Here is a 17,512-nt window from a genome sequence, read left to right as displayed (position 1 = left end):
ACTGTAAGATTTTAAATGTTTTCTTTATTTTTTGTGTTTGTTTTTTATGTATTATTTGTGTGAAAAGTATTATAAACCTGTTACAGTACAGTACTATATAGCCGATTGTGTTAGTCGGGTACCTAGGCTAACTTTGTTGGACTTACAAACAAATTGGACTTACAAACGTGCTCTTGGAACAGAACTTGTTCGTATGTAGAGGACCCGCTGTACTTATGATATGTTCACGTTTTAATTTTGAAAGTTTTATCCATATTGTTGCATATAAAAGTAGTTCATTATTTTTTTTCTTTGCTGTATAATATCCAATTTTGTAAATATAATTCAATTTATCTATCTGTTCCCTTGTCCCTGAACATTTGGGATTTTGTTTGTTTTTTGCATTTACTTATTTTATTCAACAAACAATGCTGCTACAAACATATTTCTTGGTGCACATATGTAAGAGTCTCTTTAGGGGAAGTGTATATAAGGAATTTCTAAGTCTAAGGGTATGTTAATATTCAACTTCAGAAGATTACATCACATTATTTTCAAATTTACATTCCTACATTCCAACAGTGTATGGAGATCTTATTCTGCATCCTTACTAACCCTTAGAATTTTGCCAGTACTATGGTATTTCGTTGTGGTCTTATTTAGATTTAATAATTAATGAGGTTGAGTATCTTTTCATAGGCTTATAAGCCATCCTTTTTCTTCCTTCTGCAAAATAACTGTTCATGACCTTAGTGCTTTTTTCTATGACTGACTGTCTTACTCTAATTGATTTGTGAGAGTTCTTTATATAATCTGGAAACTAATCACTTGTGGGTTACTTTTATGAAAATATCTTCTCCCAACTTGTGGCCTGTCTCTTCACTTTATTTTACTTTTGAAAAACAAAAGTTTTTTAAAAGCTTTTTATTATAGAAAAGTTCAAACACACCACAAAAGTGGAGAAGATAGTAAGATACATAAAAGCACAGATAATAATAGGAACCTTCACTCATTTTCAACAATTATCAAAACGGCCAATTCTGTTACCTCTTTGTCACCACCCTCATCTCCCATGGGATCATTCTAAAGCAAATCCCAGATATGTCATTTCATCCATAAATACTTCTATACGTCTGTGAAATAAGGATCTTATAAGTATTATCTTTAGATGTTATTTTGCCATCTAGAAAATAATTCCTTAGTACAATTAAATATAGAGTATGCAAATTTCTAACTGTTTCATAAATAGTTTTTATAGTTTATTTAAATCAAGATCCAAATAAAAGCCATACATTTCACCTTTTATGTGAAGAGAACTGGACTATTTAGTACTTGGATGTTTGATGTAAACTGTTTGTCATAGGAGGCTGATTTTACTCACCAACCTTTACTACAATCTCACAGTTGTGGTTATAAGTAACCAAACAATATGTAAGTATTGAGCACTTCGTTACCAAGTTAGGATATCTAAAAGAATTCCTCTTTGCCAAAACTCATTTTTCAAATAAAATAAGTAAATTACTCTAATAGATCAAACATTAAACACAATACAAAACCTCATTATTTCATAGTATAACTTCTCGAACCTGGTAAGATGTGAGGTTGAAAAGTGGCAAATCTTCTCTTACTTGATAAAAATCTCCTGACATTCCACCCATGAGCTTCCTCCTCCTCGTCTCCCTGAACTTATACAGGAGTCTCCCAGGATTCAGTGTGAGGACTTCTTTCTTTCTACCCTTTCACTCTCTTCCAGATCTGTTCTGGTCTCATGATTTTAAATACCATCTATTACATACAGATCTCTCCCCAGAACTCCTCCTCTTCACTTCTCAAAGTTAACGTGTCCCAAAACTGACCTCCTCTTATTTTCATCCACAAACTTTCTCCTCCCAGTCTTCCCCTTAAGTTAATGGCAACCCCATCCTCCCAAGTCAGTACAAAGACCCTGCAGCTATGCTTAACTCTCAGACTCCACATCAATCCATATCCACAGCCTATTAGATCTAACTTCAAAGGATCTTCACAGTGCAATCCCATCTTATCACCTCCACTGCCTCTGCCCTGATCCCAGCCGCATCTTCCCTCTCCTGGACCACTGCCATTGCCTCCTAGCTGCTCTTTCTGTCCCTCTGTTCCCTTCAGGCCATTCTCAGCACAGCGCCTGGGTGCGCCCATTACAAAACACACGGCTTATCAAGCCTAACACTGTCTGACCCGCTTTAACCTCCCGGCCTTGCGTCCCTACCTCTCCTTCCAGCTCCACTGCAGCCAGCTGGTCACCCTCCCGCCTGCCTCAGGCGTTCTGCTTGTACTCGCGATTCCCTCCCTTACAACGTCCTCCCCCGACCTCCCCCGACCTCCGTGTGGCCGCCCACTCCCATCTCCTTTCTGTCTACATGTCACCTTCTCCATGAGGCCTCGCGACCTCCGAAAGGGCCTCTCCCGGCACTCCGTCTCCCTGTCCCAGCGCACCTATCACCATCTTCCAGACTGACATTTTGCATACTTACCGTATTAATCTATCCCCCAACCCTCAAGAAAAATGTAAGCTCCAGGAGGACAGGGAATGCTCTTAGTTCAATGCTCCATCAGTGACTCCTAGAAAAGCTCCGGGCACACAGCAGGCGCTTAATAAATACCTAGGAACTAGCCCTTGCGCCGGGCTTCCGCTCCACGCCACGCTGCAGGGCGCCCCACTCAGGAAGTTCCACCGCCAGACATTCAGCGGATCCAAGGGCCGCCCTGCGCATGAGGCCGGACAGCCCGTCAGTGCAGCGAGCGCGGGGCTCGGCACCTGTGGCTCCCCACCGGCCATACCGCGCGGATGCATCCTACCTCTCTCTGGAAGAGAGCAAGGGCCTCGAGACGGGCCGCACCGGGGCCAACGCCGGCTCTTCTCTTGGGGAACCACGGGCTCCAGCAGAACAGCGCAGGCCGCCAAAAGCTTTGGCGGGAAAAACTGGGGCGCGCGGGGCATTCTGGGAGCGCTCGGGGGTACGCTTGGGGTCGCGGGGCGCGCGGGGCATTCTGGGGGTTCTCGGGATAGGCTGGGAGCGCTGGCTGGGGGAGGCGTGATGGAACGGCTGAGATCGCGGGGCATGCTGGGAGCGGTACCTCAGAGCCGCCGGGAGGACGCTGAGGAGCGCGGGCCCGCGGCGCGGGAGACTGAGGTGAGGAGGCTATGACCCGGGAGACCAGCTTCTTGTCTGAGCCAGAGACTGAGAGGGCGAGTGGGGGAGGTCGCTGCAGGCCGGGCCGCCTCACCGCGAGGCTCGTGCGTTCGCGTCAGGGGGCGACGGCTCTGAGGGCGTTGCTTTGACAGGACGCGCGTGCTGAAGAGCTAGTTCTAGCTTGTGAAAAGGAAAAAGGAAAGGAACAAAGAGTCATTCTTTCACGAAGGCCCACAGGTTCCAACAGTAGGGCACCTTATTTAATCGGTAACTTATAGAACCGCCATGCTGTGCGTTAAGAAGACGGGGCCCGGCGGTGCGGGGGGGGAAACTGGCCTGTTGACCTTGGAAGCCATCGGTGGGGCAGCAGGAATCCGACCTGCAGGCAGGCTGTTTCCCACCGAGGGCCCCAACAGAGGGAGAAACTGCAGCTCCAGAGGGGCTGAAAGTTGCTTAGACCTCACAGCCTGGGCGTTCACAGCGAGTTTGGGTCTCCTGGGGTTTTTGAGTCATCACATGGAGAATCTTCTAGGTACCTGTTCCTTACTGGTAACACTTCACCAAGGCAGAAATGTGGTCAAAATTTTATTTTGGAGTCAGCAAGTTTTCCATTTGTCAGCTTGGACGTGAAAGATGCTAGTCTCTGATTAGTATGTTAATTAACAGTTCATCCGTATATGTTATACGTAGTATATCCGAGTTCCAGGCCTTAACATTACAGTTCGTATACAATCTAGGGAAAGAAAACAAACTTTTAATTTGTAAGTTTTGCCAATTATGAACTGAAAAAAAATTGTTTTAATGTAGTTCTAAATAGTAAAATTAAATAAATTCTCACCTATTCTTGAACAGGTCAGTGTTGTTTACATACAATTTTCCGAGCACTCTTGGAAGATTGACAACAGATGGGCAGGACCATTCACAGGAATTTCTTGGTGACTTTGCTGGAAGATATTTAAAGGAAAAGTGAGGCAGAAAGTAATTTTAGTGGAAAATGTGTTTTAGAAATGGAAGTAACAAATCCCTAACTTTCGCCCATGTCTTTGACCTATTTCCATTAAAATATGCACGGTTGTACCTCTGGGCCCAAGGCATAATCAGTTCTTTGTTTTATATTTTACTTTATTATTGATGCCCTTTACTAAAACGCTTCAGAGGAAGTGAATTTTAGCAGAATTGTGAAGTAGATTGTGTTGGCCTTGGAACTTTGTACTTCATTTTTTTAAAATTTTATTTATTTGTATTTTTGGCTGCACTGGGTCTTCGTTGCTGCGCTCGGGCTTTCTCTAGTTGCGGCGAGCGGGGGCTACTCTTCGTTGCGGTGCGGGGGCTTCTCATTGCGGTGGCTTCTCTTGTTGCGGAGCATGGGCTCCAGATGCGCGGGCTTCAGTAGTTGTGGCTCGTGGGCTCTAGAGCGCAGGCTCAGCAGTTGTGGTGCACGGGCTTAGTTGCTCCACAGCATGTGGGATCTTCCTGGACCGGGGCTCGAACCCATGTCCCCTGCATTGGCAGGCGGATTCTTAACCACTGCGCCACCAGGGAAGCCCTGTACTTCATTTTTTTAAAAAAATTTCACAACAGTAAGCATTTACATAGGAGAGAGAGTAGAAAAGCAGAGAGAAGGAAGGACTGTTTCTATTTTTAATATCAGAAATCATCTTGATTAGGTATTTAACACCTTGTGTGACTTTGTTTGTGTTAATCATTTCCAAGAGTACTTCCACTTTTAAAAGAACCTAAGTGATCTTTAATGATGAAACTTTCAAGCACTGTGGTGCTTGAGTGAGAAAGATGTGTGGGGAGCAGAAGGGCATTGCCACTGTTCCTCCAGTGGTACCACAGAGGCACTTGGTTACTGAGATCAGACCTAAGGCTGGTCACACTCCAGGTTCCAGGACTGATACGTTGCTACTTTTCTTCTTAAAGAGGGAAAATATGTAGGTGTTTAAAGGTTTGAAGTACTAGAATACCAGTTACCTTCCCTGGATGTATTTGTGTGCCCTAGAGAAATTGAGCTTAGATTATATGCTTTACTTTTACGTTGCAGTTTTCCTTTCTGTCGTACATTAGACTCCAAAGGTATGCCCTGTGAATTATCAACTCTAAAATGTGTCCCACGTAGAAGTTTGAAAGCCAGATAATTAGTGGAAAAGGAAACTAGATAAAAATTTAGAGATCTCAGTAAACATTTTCTTTCGTGTAAAATAATGAAAATATATTCTTCAACTTTGAAGTGCTTTATAGAGATAACCTGAAACAGCAGAAGACTTTGCTATACATTTTGATTTTTTAAAAATTATTCTTGTCATAGGAAAGATTTCATTTTCCTGAAAACAAAATGAAACTGAAGAATAGCCAGAAACTTTAGAAGGAATTTGTTAAATAAAAACAATATAGTAGGGCTTCCCTGGTGGCGCAGTGGTTGAGAATCTGCCTGCTAATGCAGGGGACACGGGTTCGAGCCCTGGTCTGGGAAGATCCCACATGCCACGGAGCAACTGGGCCCGTGAGCCACAATTGCTGAGCCTGCGCGTCTGGAGCCTGTGCCCCGCAACGGGAGGGGCCGCGATAGAGAAAGGCCCGCGCACCGCGATGAAGAGCGGTCCCCGCACCGCGATGAAGAGTGGCCCCCGCTTGCCGCAACTGGAGAAAGCCCTCGCACGAACCGAAGACCCAATACAGACAAAAATAATAAACAAATAAATAAATAAATTAAAAAAAAAAAAAGAAAGAAAATCCTTTAAAAAAAAAAAAAAAAAAAAACAATATAGTAGAAAAGTATCTAGTACCCAGAACAGAGTAGGCATTTAATACACATTGCTGGGAGTTTTTTGTATTATTTGTACTCAAATTATTCTATTTGTTGTATAGAACTGCAGGTTTAAAATTCTAGCTTATATTTTTGGGGTGACAAAAGTGTTCTAAAATGTATCGTGATGGTTGCAACTCTGTGCATATAATAAAAACCATTTAATTGTACACTTTAAATAGGTGAATTGTATGTTATATGAATTACATCCTTATAAAACTTGTACCCACCCCCAAATTCTAGATTATCATTAGAAAACCTCAAAGGTAAAATGTGAATGATATTTAACTGCTGATGTTTGCTAACTTGTTTTTATCATCTTATACTAACACAATATCAAATATTCTGTAATGGATTGGTATTGAAACCCTATTGGTAAAATAGTTTGCTACCCTTTTATTGTTGTTTATTTTTAAAGGCCTGATTACTGAGACATTCAGTCAACAAGAAAGTATGAATGACTCTAGGCAGCAGTCACTGTTCTTCATCACACTTCCAGATTTACACAGACTCTGTGCTGTCAGGATAATATTGAGTAATGGAGTGGCAGATACTGAGATGAGGAGCACCCAGGTGAAGATATGCAGGTAAAAAAACACATCGTATAACTAAGACTTCATAAACTTTTTGAGACCTTTAAGAGCTGTTTTAGTAGTATCTCCTTTAAAGCAAAATACTCATTTACTTAATCTGTTTATATAATTTTGAAATAAAGGAATTCAGTTTTGTTCTAATCAGGTATATTGAATTACATTTAGGGGAGGACTTGAAATACTTGAGATAGACTATCTCACTGTTGAGTTTTTATATTTGCGGCTTCTTGTGTGATATTTTAATTTAAATATTTTATAGACATTGATGAATTAAATCAGGCTCCCAAAACATAGAGATAGTAATTAATAAATATATATGAAGTACCTGCTGTTTATGAAGCACTTTAGGAGATACTGTAAACATTTTAGAATAATATAATTTTTAAATTTTCAGGTTGATATAAGAGTATTTCTGAAGAGTATTTCTCCAAGAACTATCTTGAAATATCTGACCCAAGATAGTCTTTGAAAAACAGCTTAGTTGAAGCCTAAAGTATAACACTGTGATTACTGAGGACCCACCATGTATTAGTCCCTTAAATTGTTTGAGACATTCAAAAAAGAACTCTTAGAATACGTAACAATATTATATCTGTAACTGAATTTCTTGGAGAGGAACAAACACGTATAAGATTGCTAGGGGCCGGAAATAAGACACTCTTGGGGTGTCCTCCATTTTGCTCTTATTTATAACACTTTTCTTGTGCCCACTGTATATTTTCCCACTCAAGTGCAGCCAGGAGTCTGTACCCTTCCTGCTAAGGTACAATTTGATACCCGTTGAGCATTCACTTGTGACCCCTTTGGGAAACAAATAAGTAGAAAACCTTAAGAGAGATTTTTTGCTGTTCACCCTCATATGGGTCATGCCCATAGAGAGGGGTGTTTTGACTCATCACTCCAATCACTGACAAAGAGGCTGGAACCGAGAGAGCAGAGCCGTGGTTGTGTCAGACAAAGGCAGGCCTTGCAAAAGCACGTACCTGCTGCACCACAGTTCCAACAAAGATGAGGCCACCAGAAACAGATTGACCCATCTCACTTTTTGATGTAATCCCACACACACACACTCCTGGTTTTTAAAATTTGTTTCCTTGATGATTAATAATTTTGAGAATTTTTACATTTCCACCTCTATTCCCTTTTATGTTTTTCCCATTTTTTCCAACAAAATTATTGATGGTAACTTGAATTGTAATGATTGTTGTTGTAAGTTCATTTGGCTTTTGAATACTGAAATAAAACCGCTACCCACTTCATTCTGACTTGGAAAAAAATTCCTTTTTGAAGAAAAAGAATCTAGTCAATAGTTCTCACACTAAAGTAGTTGATAACTTCGCTGGTGGGTGAATCCTTAGACTCTTTCCTCCAGTGCTTCTGACCACTACTTTAAAAATTAAAAAAAAAGGAAAATGGGAGAAACAGGAATTAAAAGAGCTGGATTCTTCACAGTGGTTAGACTTTTTCAAGTCTATACTTAAGATAGAATTGAAATTTTAAAATAGAAATTTTGGGGACTTCCCTGGTGGTCCAGTGGGTAAGACTCTGCGCTCCCAATGCAGGGGGCCTGGGTTCGATCCCGGGTGGGGGAACTAGATCCTGCATGCATGCCACAACTAAGAGTTTGCATGCTGCAACTAAGAGTCCACATGCCGCAACAAAGGTCCCACGTGCTGCAACTAAGACCTGGCGCAGCCAAAATAAATAAATAAAATTAAAGAGAAATTTTGGTTCACAGATGAAAGGAGTTAGGAAACAGATGCATGGACAAGTTTTCATATTAATATATCTAAAACTTTATAATTCTCTTAATTCAAATCTTGCCTGATTGCTTACAATGTTCAAGGTAACATGCTAAGCGTGGGGAGAGATACAGAAATCTATAATACAGTCCTTGGCTAGAAGAAACTTAAGCTTTTGATTGGAACTAAGCAATTTTTAAATGTTCTGGTAAAGTAAAAACAGAGAGTGGGCAGTCCACTTTAAAATTAATACATTTCATCTCCACAGGCAATTGCTGTTTTTGCACCAAGATATCCTGACATCACCTGTACCTGAAATATTTACCCAAATTTGGGTGGTGATGGCGGTTAGTATTTTAACATTTTATAATGTATTATTACTAATTATTGGGAGCAATGTTGAAAAACATTAATTCAGGTATTAATTATAGCTCAAATTGAACATGGTTTATGAAGACAAATTACGTTGTGTTGTAGGTTGATCAAACCATTAACAGACTTTAACTTTGATATACCTGATGTTTAAGATCCATTTTTGTGGCTCTAAATTAATATTTAGTTTTCCCTGTCATTAATGCTAAGATAAAGATTATCAATGAATAAAATACGTTACAGCATAATTTTTAAGATAGCACAGACTTAATCCTTTTCTTATATTTTATTCTTTAGAATTACATTTAATATAAAAGAAGTTTCTTGTTCCAGCAAATCTCCAATTGTTTTTAAAGAACTTAGGTCAATAGGTTTTTTTTTTCTTTTGAATATTTGAATTTTATTTTATTTATTTTTTTATACAGCAGGTTCTTATTAGTTATCCATTTTATACATATTAGTGTATATATGTCAATCCCAATCTCCCAATTCATCATACCACCACCTGCTCAATAGTTTTTTTTAATTTGGAAATTTCATTAAAATTTTTTCTTAGTAAAATTAGAACAAGAAATATATTTTCCAGTGCTGTATATAACTGGGAATGATAAATGAAGTACCAAGAATCTTTATAAAAATTATATTATCCTGAGATTTTTGTCAAAAATCTTTCTGAAAAATCCTCTTTTTCTGAGATTTTAATTCCCCAGAATCCAGTGAAATCAGTATTTAATAACAATGCTGATAGACCATTCAAAATCTTCTTCAGGTCTTTTATTTCTCTTCTAGGTTTTATGGTTGTATGTCCATCTTTTATCTTTTCATCTTTAATATAGCTTTTAAGAAAGACAAGCTGTTGGTGAGCAAGTAGACAGTAAAGTCTCTTATTTGTGTTCTTTTCTACCTGAAAAATTTATGAAACAAGGAGGACATTGTTTTAAGAGTTCTAGTAAATTCTAGTATCCTAATGTTAGCAAGAATAGTAAGAGGAAAATTGCCATCTAAAAATATGTTTTACTTTCTTACAAAGATATAACATGCTGTAAAAATTTTTACAAAAATATTTAAAATAGAAAATGGGATTATTATACATACTATTTTGAAACTTACCTTTTATTTCCCCTTTAACAGCCTGGGTATTGTTCTGTGTCAGTACATATATTTTACTCATTTTTAAGGATGTGAAATATTTCATTGTATGGGTATATGATAATTTAATTATTACCTTCTAATGCTCATCTGAGTTTCTAGTCTTGTGCCATTATAAACAATGCTTCAGAAAGTGGAAATTATATCATTTTTATTTATCTGGTAGTTTCTGTGGGTTAAAGTCTTAGATGTTGGATTGCAGTACATTTTAAACTATAATCTACATGCTGCTAAATTGTGCTCTGAAAAACTTGGACTAGATTACATTTAATAAATAGTGTATGAGGGAACCTATATTTCCACATCCTCACAAACACTGAATATTAGCAGTCTTTGCATATCTGCCAATTTGTTAGGTTAAAAATATCAATAATATCTTCTTTTAATTTCTGTTTCATTGGTTAGTTGGAACACCTTGGCCTTTTGAACTTTCTCTTGATCTTCTACTTGTGTCCATTTTCCTTATTCACGTCTAAGAAATTATTGTTTATTAAGAAAGGTATTAAATATTTAGTATACGAAATTTATTGGCCTTTTCATTTATATGGTTTCTGGATTCAGGTCACTCCCAGAAAGGCTTTCCTCACTTTGGAATGTACCCACAGATTCTATTTCAGGAAGAGAATGATTATTACCTACTTCTTTCTCCTGGGCATAGAAACTGTTAGGATGATGGCCCTCTGCTTTGCTCTGCTCTATAATGTTTAAATTCTTTATGTAGTGCATTATTTAATAATATATTTATGTTAAGTCCTTCTTATCAATGTGGATTTTTTTAATAGATACCATTTTATAAAGCTGGAAAACTTAATGCCTATATTGAAAAATACGGAGCTAAGGTAAGTTTTAAAAAGGATAATAATTCCAGATGTTGTTTATATTGATTTTGTATTCAACTTCTTTTGTCAGTAAACAAAAATTAGAGTATCTTTCTCATAAGTTATTGCTATGCATGTGAGAGAACCCAACATTTTTTTTCCCAGAACAATTATTTTATGCCCATTTAGTAGAGAAAGAGGGGAAGAGTCTTAATTTTGTTGGGTACTTTCTTGCAGGCATTTTATGTGGCATAATTTCACTTATCATCTGTATCTTCCAAGAAGTGAATATCCCCATTTTTACAGATGAAGAAAATGAAACCCAGAGAGGTGAAAATATAGTCCACAATCATATAGCTAATAAGTAGGGGAACAAAACAGTATAGATTGTATTTCCCTTGGTGGTGAGTATCTGGATCTTAGCAAGAAAAAAAAAAACGAATACGTGGAGTTGAGCACCTGTCATGTCTCAGTTACTCAGGCCGTGGAGACTTTGCTGGAGCTCCCTTCATGTCTCTGCATTGATCTCTGAGGCACTGTATCCTTGGTTATTCTAGCAGTCCATCCAGGCATCACTGCTGGCCTCTGTTCCTAGACCTAGTGAAGTTCGGGTTAATGAGGTTTTTAGTCATCTCCAAGATGAGATGCTTTCTTTAAGTTCTAGGAGGATGATAAGATCTCAACAATACCCGGAGATTCTTTGCAGTTCCCTGCGAAATGTTTGAATAACCTGAAAGCTGGTTTTAGCCATCATTTACAGTCTGTGGGAAGGCAGTATTCTTTCCCACCCTTGTGGAGCCTTCGTGATTATGCTCAATTTTTCTTTATATAGATATTTTCTACATGATAATAATCACAGCAAATATTTATTGCACATCTATAATATACTGAGCACTTTACTTGTTTCTGGAGATAAAGCTGTGAACCAGATAAACTTCCTGCCTTCAGGAATCTTAAAGTAGGAAATAATTCCCTCCTTTTTACTTATTGGGTGACAGTTATCTTTGGCTCGCTCACTTTTCTACATGCTAGCAAAGGCAATGGCAGTGTTTTCTTCTGGGCTACATTTGTAAGGACGTTTGTATAGCAAACAGCCCTGAGAAGTTTCCTCATATGCGTGTGCTATTCCATATGCAACTGAATACTCAAGGAGGGACTCCGCTGATCTCAGAGTTTTCTCTCTATGCAGCTCTCTTCTCTCAGTACTTAACCCCCAAACTCTAGCTCCTTTGGCCTCCCTGGACTCTCAGTTCTGTCTGCTCAATCCACAGAGCCCACTGCCTCTTCCAGGATTCCTCCTCCCTGCACTGCAGCCTGGAAACCCTCTTTAATCAATATGCTGGGGGTACTCATGAGTTTCCCATCTGATCATTAAAAATTCTGTACAAGTAGAGATACTCTGCTGGTTGCATGTGTGCCCATGTAAATATTTAATTGTTTTCTGATATTGAACTAGAGTGAAACATAATGAGAAATATTACAATATAGTTCTGGACTTGTTTCCTTTGTGTACAGCAAAATACAAAGTAAAGTTTAAGGTCCTAGCACCGGAGCTCCAAAAATTTAGGCTTATTGAGCCAGGATAAGCAGGTAGAATTTGCCCATTATAGTCATAGTTTCAAAGTGAATATATTTTAACACTTCTTTAACTTTAGAACCAGGTAGGATTAGCTGTAGTGATGACTATAACTTATATCCAGGATAGCCCAGTTTGTTAGGCGGTGATCTAAACACACAGACATTTTTCTCTGAGTTTATAGGGACATAACAATTGCTGTGAACTTGCCCATATTTTGTGCTTTAATATTTTAGGTGGAGGCTCCACAACGAGTAATTCCTGTAATTCTTCAAAACTGCCTTTCATATTCACTCACAGCTAGACTTGCTCCAGCCTGGAATAAAGCTGGCCATCTCTTGGTGCAAGGTGACTTTATCTCTTTCAGTCATTGGGGCTTTCTGAACTAGCTTACTGCTATTATGTACATGTGTTTTTAATTTTAAGATATGTTATTTTTAGGGAATGGTTCTTAAAGCATAGCCCCAACCAAGCATTCTCAAGCAAGCCCACATCAACATAAGTGTCATGTCCTTACTTTGGGATTATATCCAGAGGGCTCCTAGTGTTTCTTTGAAAAAAATGTTTTTATTATAGAATACTTGACATTTAAAGAAGAATAAATATAAGTTATGGAGCATTATAATAAAATGAACACAAATTACCAGTATTGTTGGACCCAAAAGTCTGTTCGAATTTTGTGTTGAGATCTAACTGTTTTCTAAATATTTTATACCAGGAATAAATATTTGAGGGAAGAACTGGGTATTTCTGTCCTTTTAATTGAAGAGATACTTTTTGAGTGATTATATTTTTTCTCTGAATTGTCATTAGATATTCATATAAAACCTCATTTTATTTATTTTTAAAATTTTATTTATTTATTCATTTATTTATTTTGGCTGTGTTGGGTCTTCATTGCTCCGCGGGCTTTCTCTAGTTGCGGTGAGCGGGGGCTACTCTTCATTGTAGTGCGCCGGCTTCTCACTGAGGTGGCTTCTCTTGTTGCGGAGCACGGGCTCTAGGCACACGGGTTTCAGTAGTTGTGGCACGCAGGCTCAGTAGTTGTGGCTCACGGGCCCTAGAGCGCAGTCTCAGCAGTTGTGGCTCACGGGCTCTAGAGTGCAGTCTCAGCAGTTGTGGCACATGGACTTAGTTGCTCCGCGGCATGTGGGATCTTCCCGGACCAGGGCTCGAACCCGTGTCCCCTGCATTGGCAGGCGGATTCTTAACCACTGCACCACCAGGGAAGTCCCTAAAACTGTATTTTAAAGCATTTTCCATAGCTTTGATAATTTTACATAAAAAGGTTATATTAAGCATGATTTATAAGTTTTAATAATATGGCATATCCTATGAATTTTTTAAGGAAGAGAATTTCTTTCTCAGACGGGAAAGCAAAGTGCTGTTGGTAAGTAAAAATACGTAAGTTAATAGTTAAAACATTAATATAATAACAGTTGTTTAAAGAATGGTACAGATGGTTAGGTTGTTAAAATCTTGATGATTAGGTTATATCAGAATTTAATCATATATTGTTATAATCGCAGTTTTACTCAGGAAATCACCTCTGGTTCAAAATATACATTCTACTTACATAAGAAAAAAAATTCTCTTAATTGGAATAAAAGCTATATTTTTAATTTCTCTACTTAAAGAAAACTGTGACCCAAAAGGGGTTTAATTCTGCAGGCACTTATAAAGTATAGTTTCCAGAGCTATATCATAAGAATTCTTTAGTACTGTTGTAAGTAAGAACTTTATTTCTTTTGAGTACATGATTCTTCTTCTTCTTAAAAAAAAATATTGTCTAAAGAGACACAGATGATCTAAAATACACAGTTTACAATATGGTTTAATCTAATTCTTTCATTGATGTGCATGGTTGTATTGCAGGTAGACATGTTCCTAAATAGTAGTCCAGAGATAGCAGATAGGGGGAAATCCTGAGCCAAGTAGACATTATTGTCAATCATGGTAGCTTTTACCACCATTTGGCCGTAGCCTTAAATCTCGGACTAGCACCTACAGTCCACACAGTATTTGCTCTGAGTTGACTTTCAAGCTGAAGCCTGTTTGCCCTCCTTGCTCTGGTTTTATGTTTATGTTGGACAGTGGCAGTCACTGTGCTTTAGCTCTGGATGAATGGGTTCATTACCTAAATTTAGTTCCATCCCCAAACACTGTCAGGAGACTACAGCTGTCGGAGGTTAAAGATAACAGCTTAGGAGAGCAAAATTCCTCACTCGTGTTAGAATTTTTTCTTCTAGTTTTACTGAATGTAATATTCTATGGCAAAACTGACAAATTGTAGATGTGTAACACTACCAGTACACCAGAAGCCCCCTCGTGCTTTATTCCAGGTACCACGATCTGACTTGTATAAGTAATTTTAATCACAAGAAAGCAAGATAGAAGCCTTGGGGCTCTGAAAGATCTGGAATATATCTGCCAGTATATTTGAGGACATTTGTTAGTAAGACTAGTGAAGTCAAAATCATGGCCTGGTACCTCTTCTAATTTAAGAAGAGCCTTCATCTTTCACATATAATAGATGTCAGACTTCTAAAAAGTATTTGTTGAGTTTTCCTCTCAATTGTGGGATGTCTCATTTTTCTTATTGTAACCCTACCTTACACATACATACCCACATATGCTTTTGTCTTCTTTTAGATGTCTCATCTATAGACCATCAAATATTATATGGTGATTATTTGAATTTTACCATGTGTGAAAAAAATCCGTTCTTAACTGAGTTTCCAACTTGAATAAATTGAGTTAAATTAATTTCTTTTGTTACTAAAATACTTAATTTGATAGGATGGAGTAATAATTCCAGAAAGTTCACAGTTAATAATTTTATTTTCAGTATTAGACATCAATGTAACAGAAACTCAAGTTTGTCTAAGCATAGAAGCTTACACAATCAGACTGCCACCACCTCAGGTACCACATATTTTGATTTCTATAATTAACCTTACTATACTTACTATGTAATTAATATATTCATTATTATTACTGATATGCTAGGCGGTTTTAATTTTTAACAAGAAGAGTGATAAGAAAGTTTTTATTATCAAAATCCATATTATTAAATGATTGCTATATTGATATTGTCCTAAATCTGTTTACCAAAGAAAACACGACTCTTGTCAGTTTAACACAGATCGAATTATATTACTCCCTTGCTCAAAAATCTTTTTAGGTGGCATTCAAGACTCCACAACCCTGCCCTGCCTCGGCACCCACTTCGTGCCTCTTCTTTCATCTCCAAATATTAAAAATGCTATTTCAGCTCATACTAAATGTAATAACCCCCCACTGGCTTTTTATAGCTTTTTTTTTTCCATCTATTTTTTACACATAACAGTTTTTTCCTTCTTAGTGGAAGGATATGTCTTTTATTTTGCTAATTCTCGTAGCACCCAGCATAGAATCTTACACATTAATGGTAACTCAGTAAATGTTATTTTCCTTCTTCTATGACAGTGGTTCTCAACAGAGAAGGGTGGAGGGCAAAATTAGTGATTTTGTTCCCCGTGAGACATTTGTAATGTCTGGAGAAAACTTGGTTATCACAAAGTGGGAGGGGTGTGTTGCTACTGGCATTTAGTGGATAGAGGCCAGGATGCTGCTAAATATTCTACAGTACACAGGACAGCAACCCCACTCCCATCCCCACAAAGAGTTTTCCAGCCCAAGCTGTCAGTAGTGTCCAGATTGAGAAACCCCACTCATAGCACAGATGACTCTTCCTTTGCTTAGAGTGCCCCTCTGATTGGCTGTACATTATGCTTATTCTTTAAGGGCCAGCTCAAATGCTACTTTATTCATTTCTCTATAATTTTTTGATTACCTGTTATGTTGAGGCAATAGACAAGTCAAAAATGAATAGGATCTACTTTCTGGCCCTCAAGAGTTATGTAAGCCAGTAGGAAAGCTGACCTGAATATAAATAATTGGAATTGTTACTGAGTCAAAGCTCATACTGCCCGCTGCACGACAGTCCAGTAAATTGAAAGATGAGGCGTTGGGGCAAGGAGTAGTCACTTGCCAGCAGACCGAGACTGTGGTGGGCTAGTGTCCCAGAGACCCATCTTACCCGAGTTAGAGTTCAGGCTTCTTTTATACTAAAAAGAGAGGGCTGTGGCTAGTTGTTGCAAACTTCTCGGTGCCTGAATCCTTTGTTCTTGCAGCTGTCCATGTAGGTCAGGTCACGATGTTCCTGTAAACCTCCAACAGGACAAATGTTATTCTCTGTTCCACAACTTTTTATCTCTATATGAACGAAAAGTGTTATACCTTTAAAGGTCAAACCTGGGAGGCAGAGCCTTGAGAATGGGCCATCGTGTATATTTCAGGTTTGTTCTTCTCTGTTACAGAATGGGCAGCATAACGTGAATATCTGGTACTGATGAGGAACGTTCCCAAGGCTCCAAACCCACTGTGATCTCTCACCCTCTTTTAAACCTTCACACTACTCTTCACCATGCTCACATACTTATTTGTATTTTTATTTATCTATTTACTTTAATATTTATTTATTTATTTGGCTGTGCCAGGTCTTAGTTGCGGCACGGGGGATCTTTGTTGGGGCATGCAGAATGTTTAGTTGCGGCATGCAAACTCTTAGTTGCGGCATGTAGGATCTTGTTCCCTGACCAGGGATCGAACCCGGGCCCCCTGCATTGGGAGCACGGAGTCTTAGCCACTGGACCACCAGGGAGGTCCCCCTCTTTGTATTTTTAGAGTTATACTCATTTCTGTATCTCCAACTTGCCTTATAATAAGCTTCTTAGGGACCAATATTGTGTCTTACTGCCCTTTGAATTTTCTACAGATGATACTTCTGTTTTATATATCTGAGATTTGAACCAATTAGAGAATGACAAAGAAGAGTATGACATATAGAGATCAGAACACCACCTTTATTACTAGGATGAGAATATAATTTATCATCCAAAATGAACACTTTTGAGAGTGAAAGGGACACTAGCTAACCTAATGGGATACTGGCCCAATGTGTATGAACTGGGATATGTTAAAAATTAAAATCAGATCAATCAAAATTGTATTTATTAAGAGTTTATTGTGCATAAAACTATAGTTTGTGAACTGAGAGTCTTCAAACCAACAGTGGAATGAAGCTCAGAGGTGTGTTGTTATAGGACAGCTTATATAGCAAAAATGTGGAAGCTGTTTAATCTTTATAATGACTGGTTATAGCAGTGGGGTTTCCAAATGACAGGGGATTGGTTAAAAGTTATTGTAGCATACCACTTTGGAAAACAGTGTGGTTCATTTATGATTTTTGGAGACATTTAC

At 38.4% G+C, this 17,512-nt stretch overlaps 1 protein-coding gene across 1 annotated transcript in view; it reads left to right on the top strand.

The window, feature by feature from the left end:
- Nucleotides 1–6,411: 6,411 nt before the first annotated feature.
- The window catches only part of C13H18orf63 (chromosome 13 C18orf63 homolog), a 29,655-nt gene continuing 18,554 nt past the window's right edge, over nucleotides 6,412–17,512 (top strand). The window contains exons 1-6 of the mRNA XM_057527237.1: nucleotides 6,412–6,545; nucleotides 8,562–8,640; nucleotides 10,597–10,653; nucleotides 12,445–12,556; nucleotides 13,557–13,598; nucleotides 15,057–15,133. Of these exons, the coding sequence (XP_057383220.1) occupies nucleotides 6,412–6,545; nucleotides 8,562–8,640; nucleotides 10,597–10,653; nucleotides 12,445–12,556; nucleotides 13,557–13,598; nucleotides 15,057–15,133 (501 nt within the window). The remainder of the gene's footprint in view (nucleotides 6,546–8,561; nucleotides 8,641–10,596; nucleotides 10,654–12,444; nucleotides 12,557–13,556; nucleotides 13,599–15,056; nucleotides 15,134–17,512) is intronic.

Source organism: Balaenoptera acutorostrata, chromosome 13 (genome assembly GCF_949987535.1).
Source record: "Balaenoptera acutorostrata chromosome 13, mBalAcu1.1, whole genome shotgun sequence".
NCBI lineage: Eukaryota > Metazoa > Chordata > Mammalia > Artiodactyla > Balaenopteridae > Balaenoptera > Balaenoptera acutorostrata.
The sequence above is the reverse complement of the archived record's forward strand: the minus strand, read 5'-3'. Positions and strand labels throughout refer to the sequence as shown.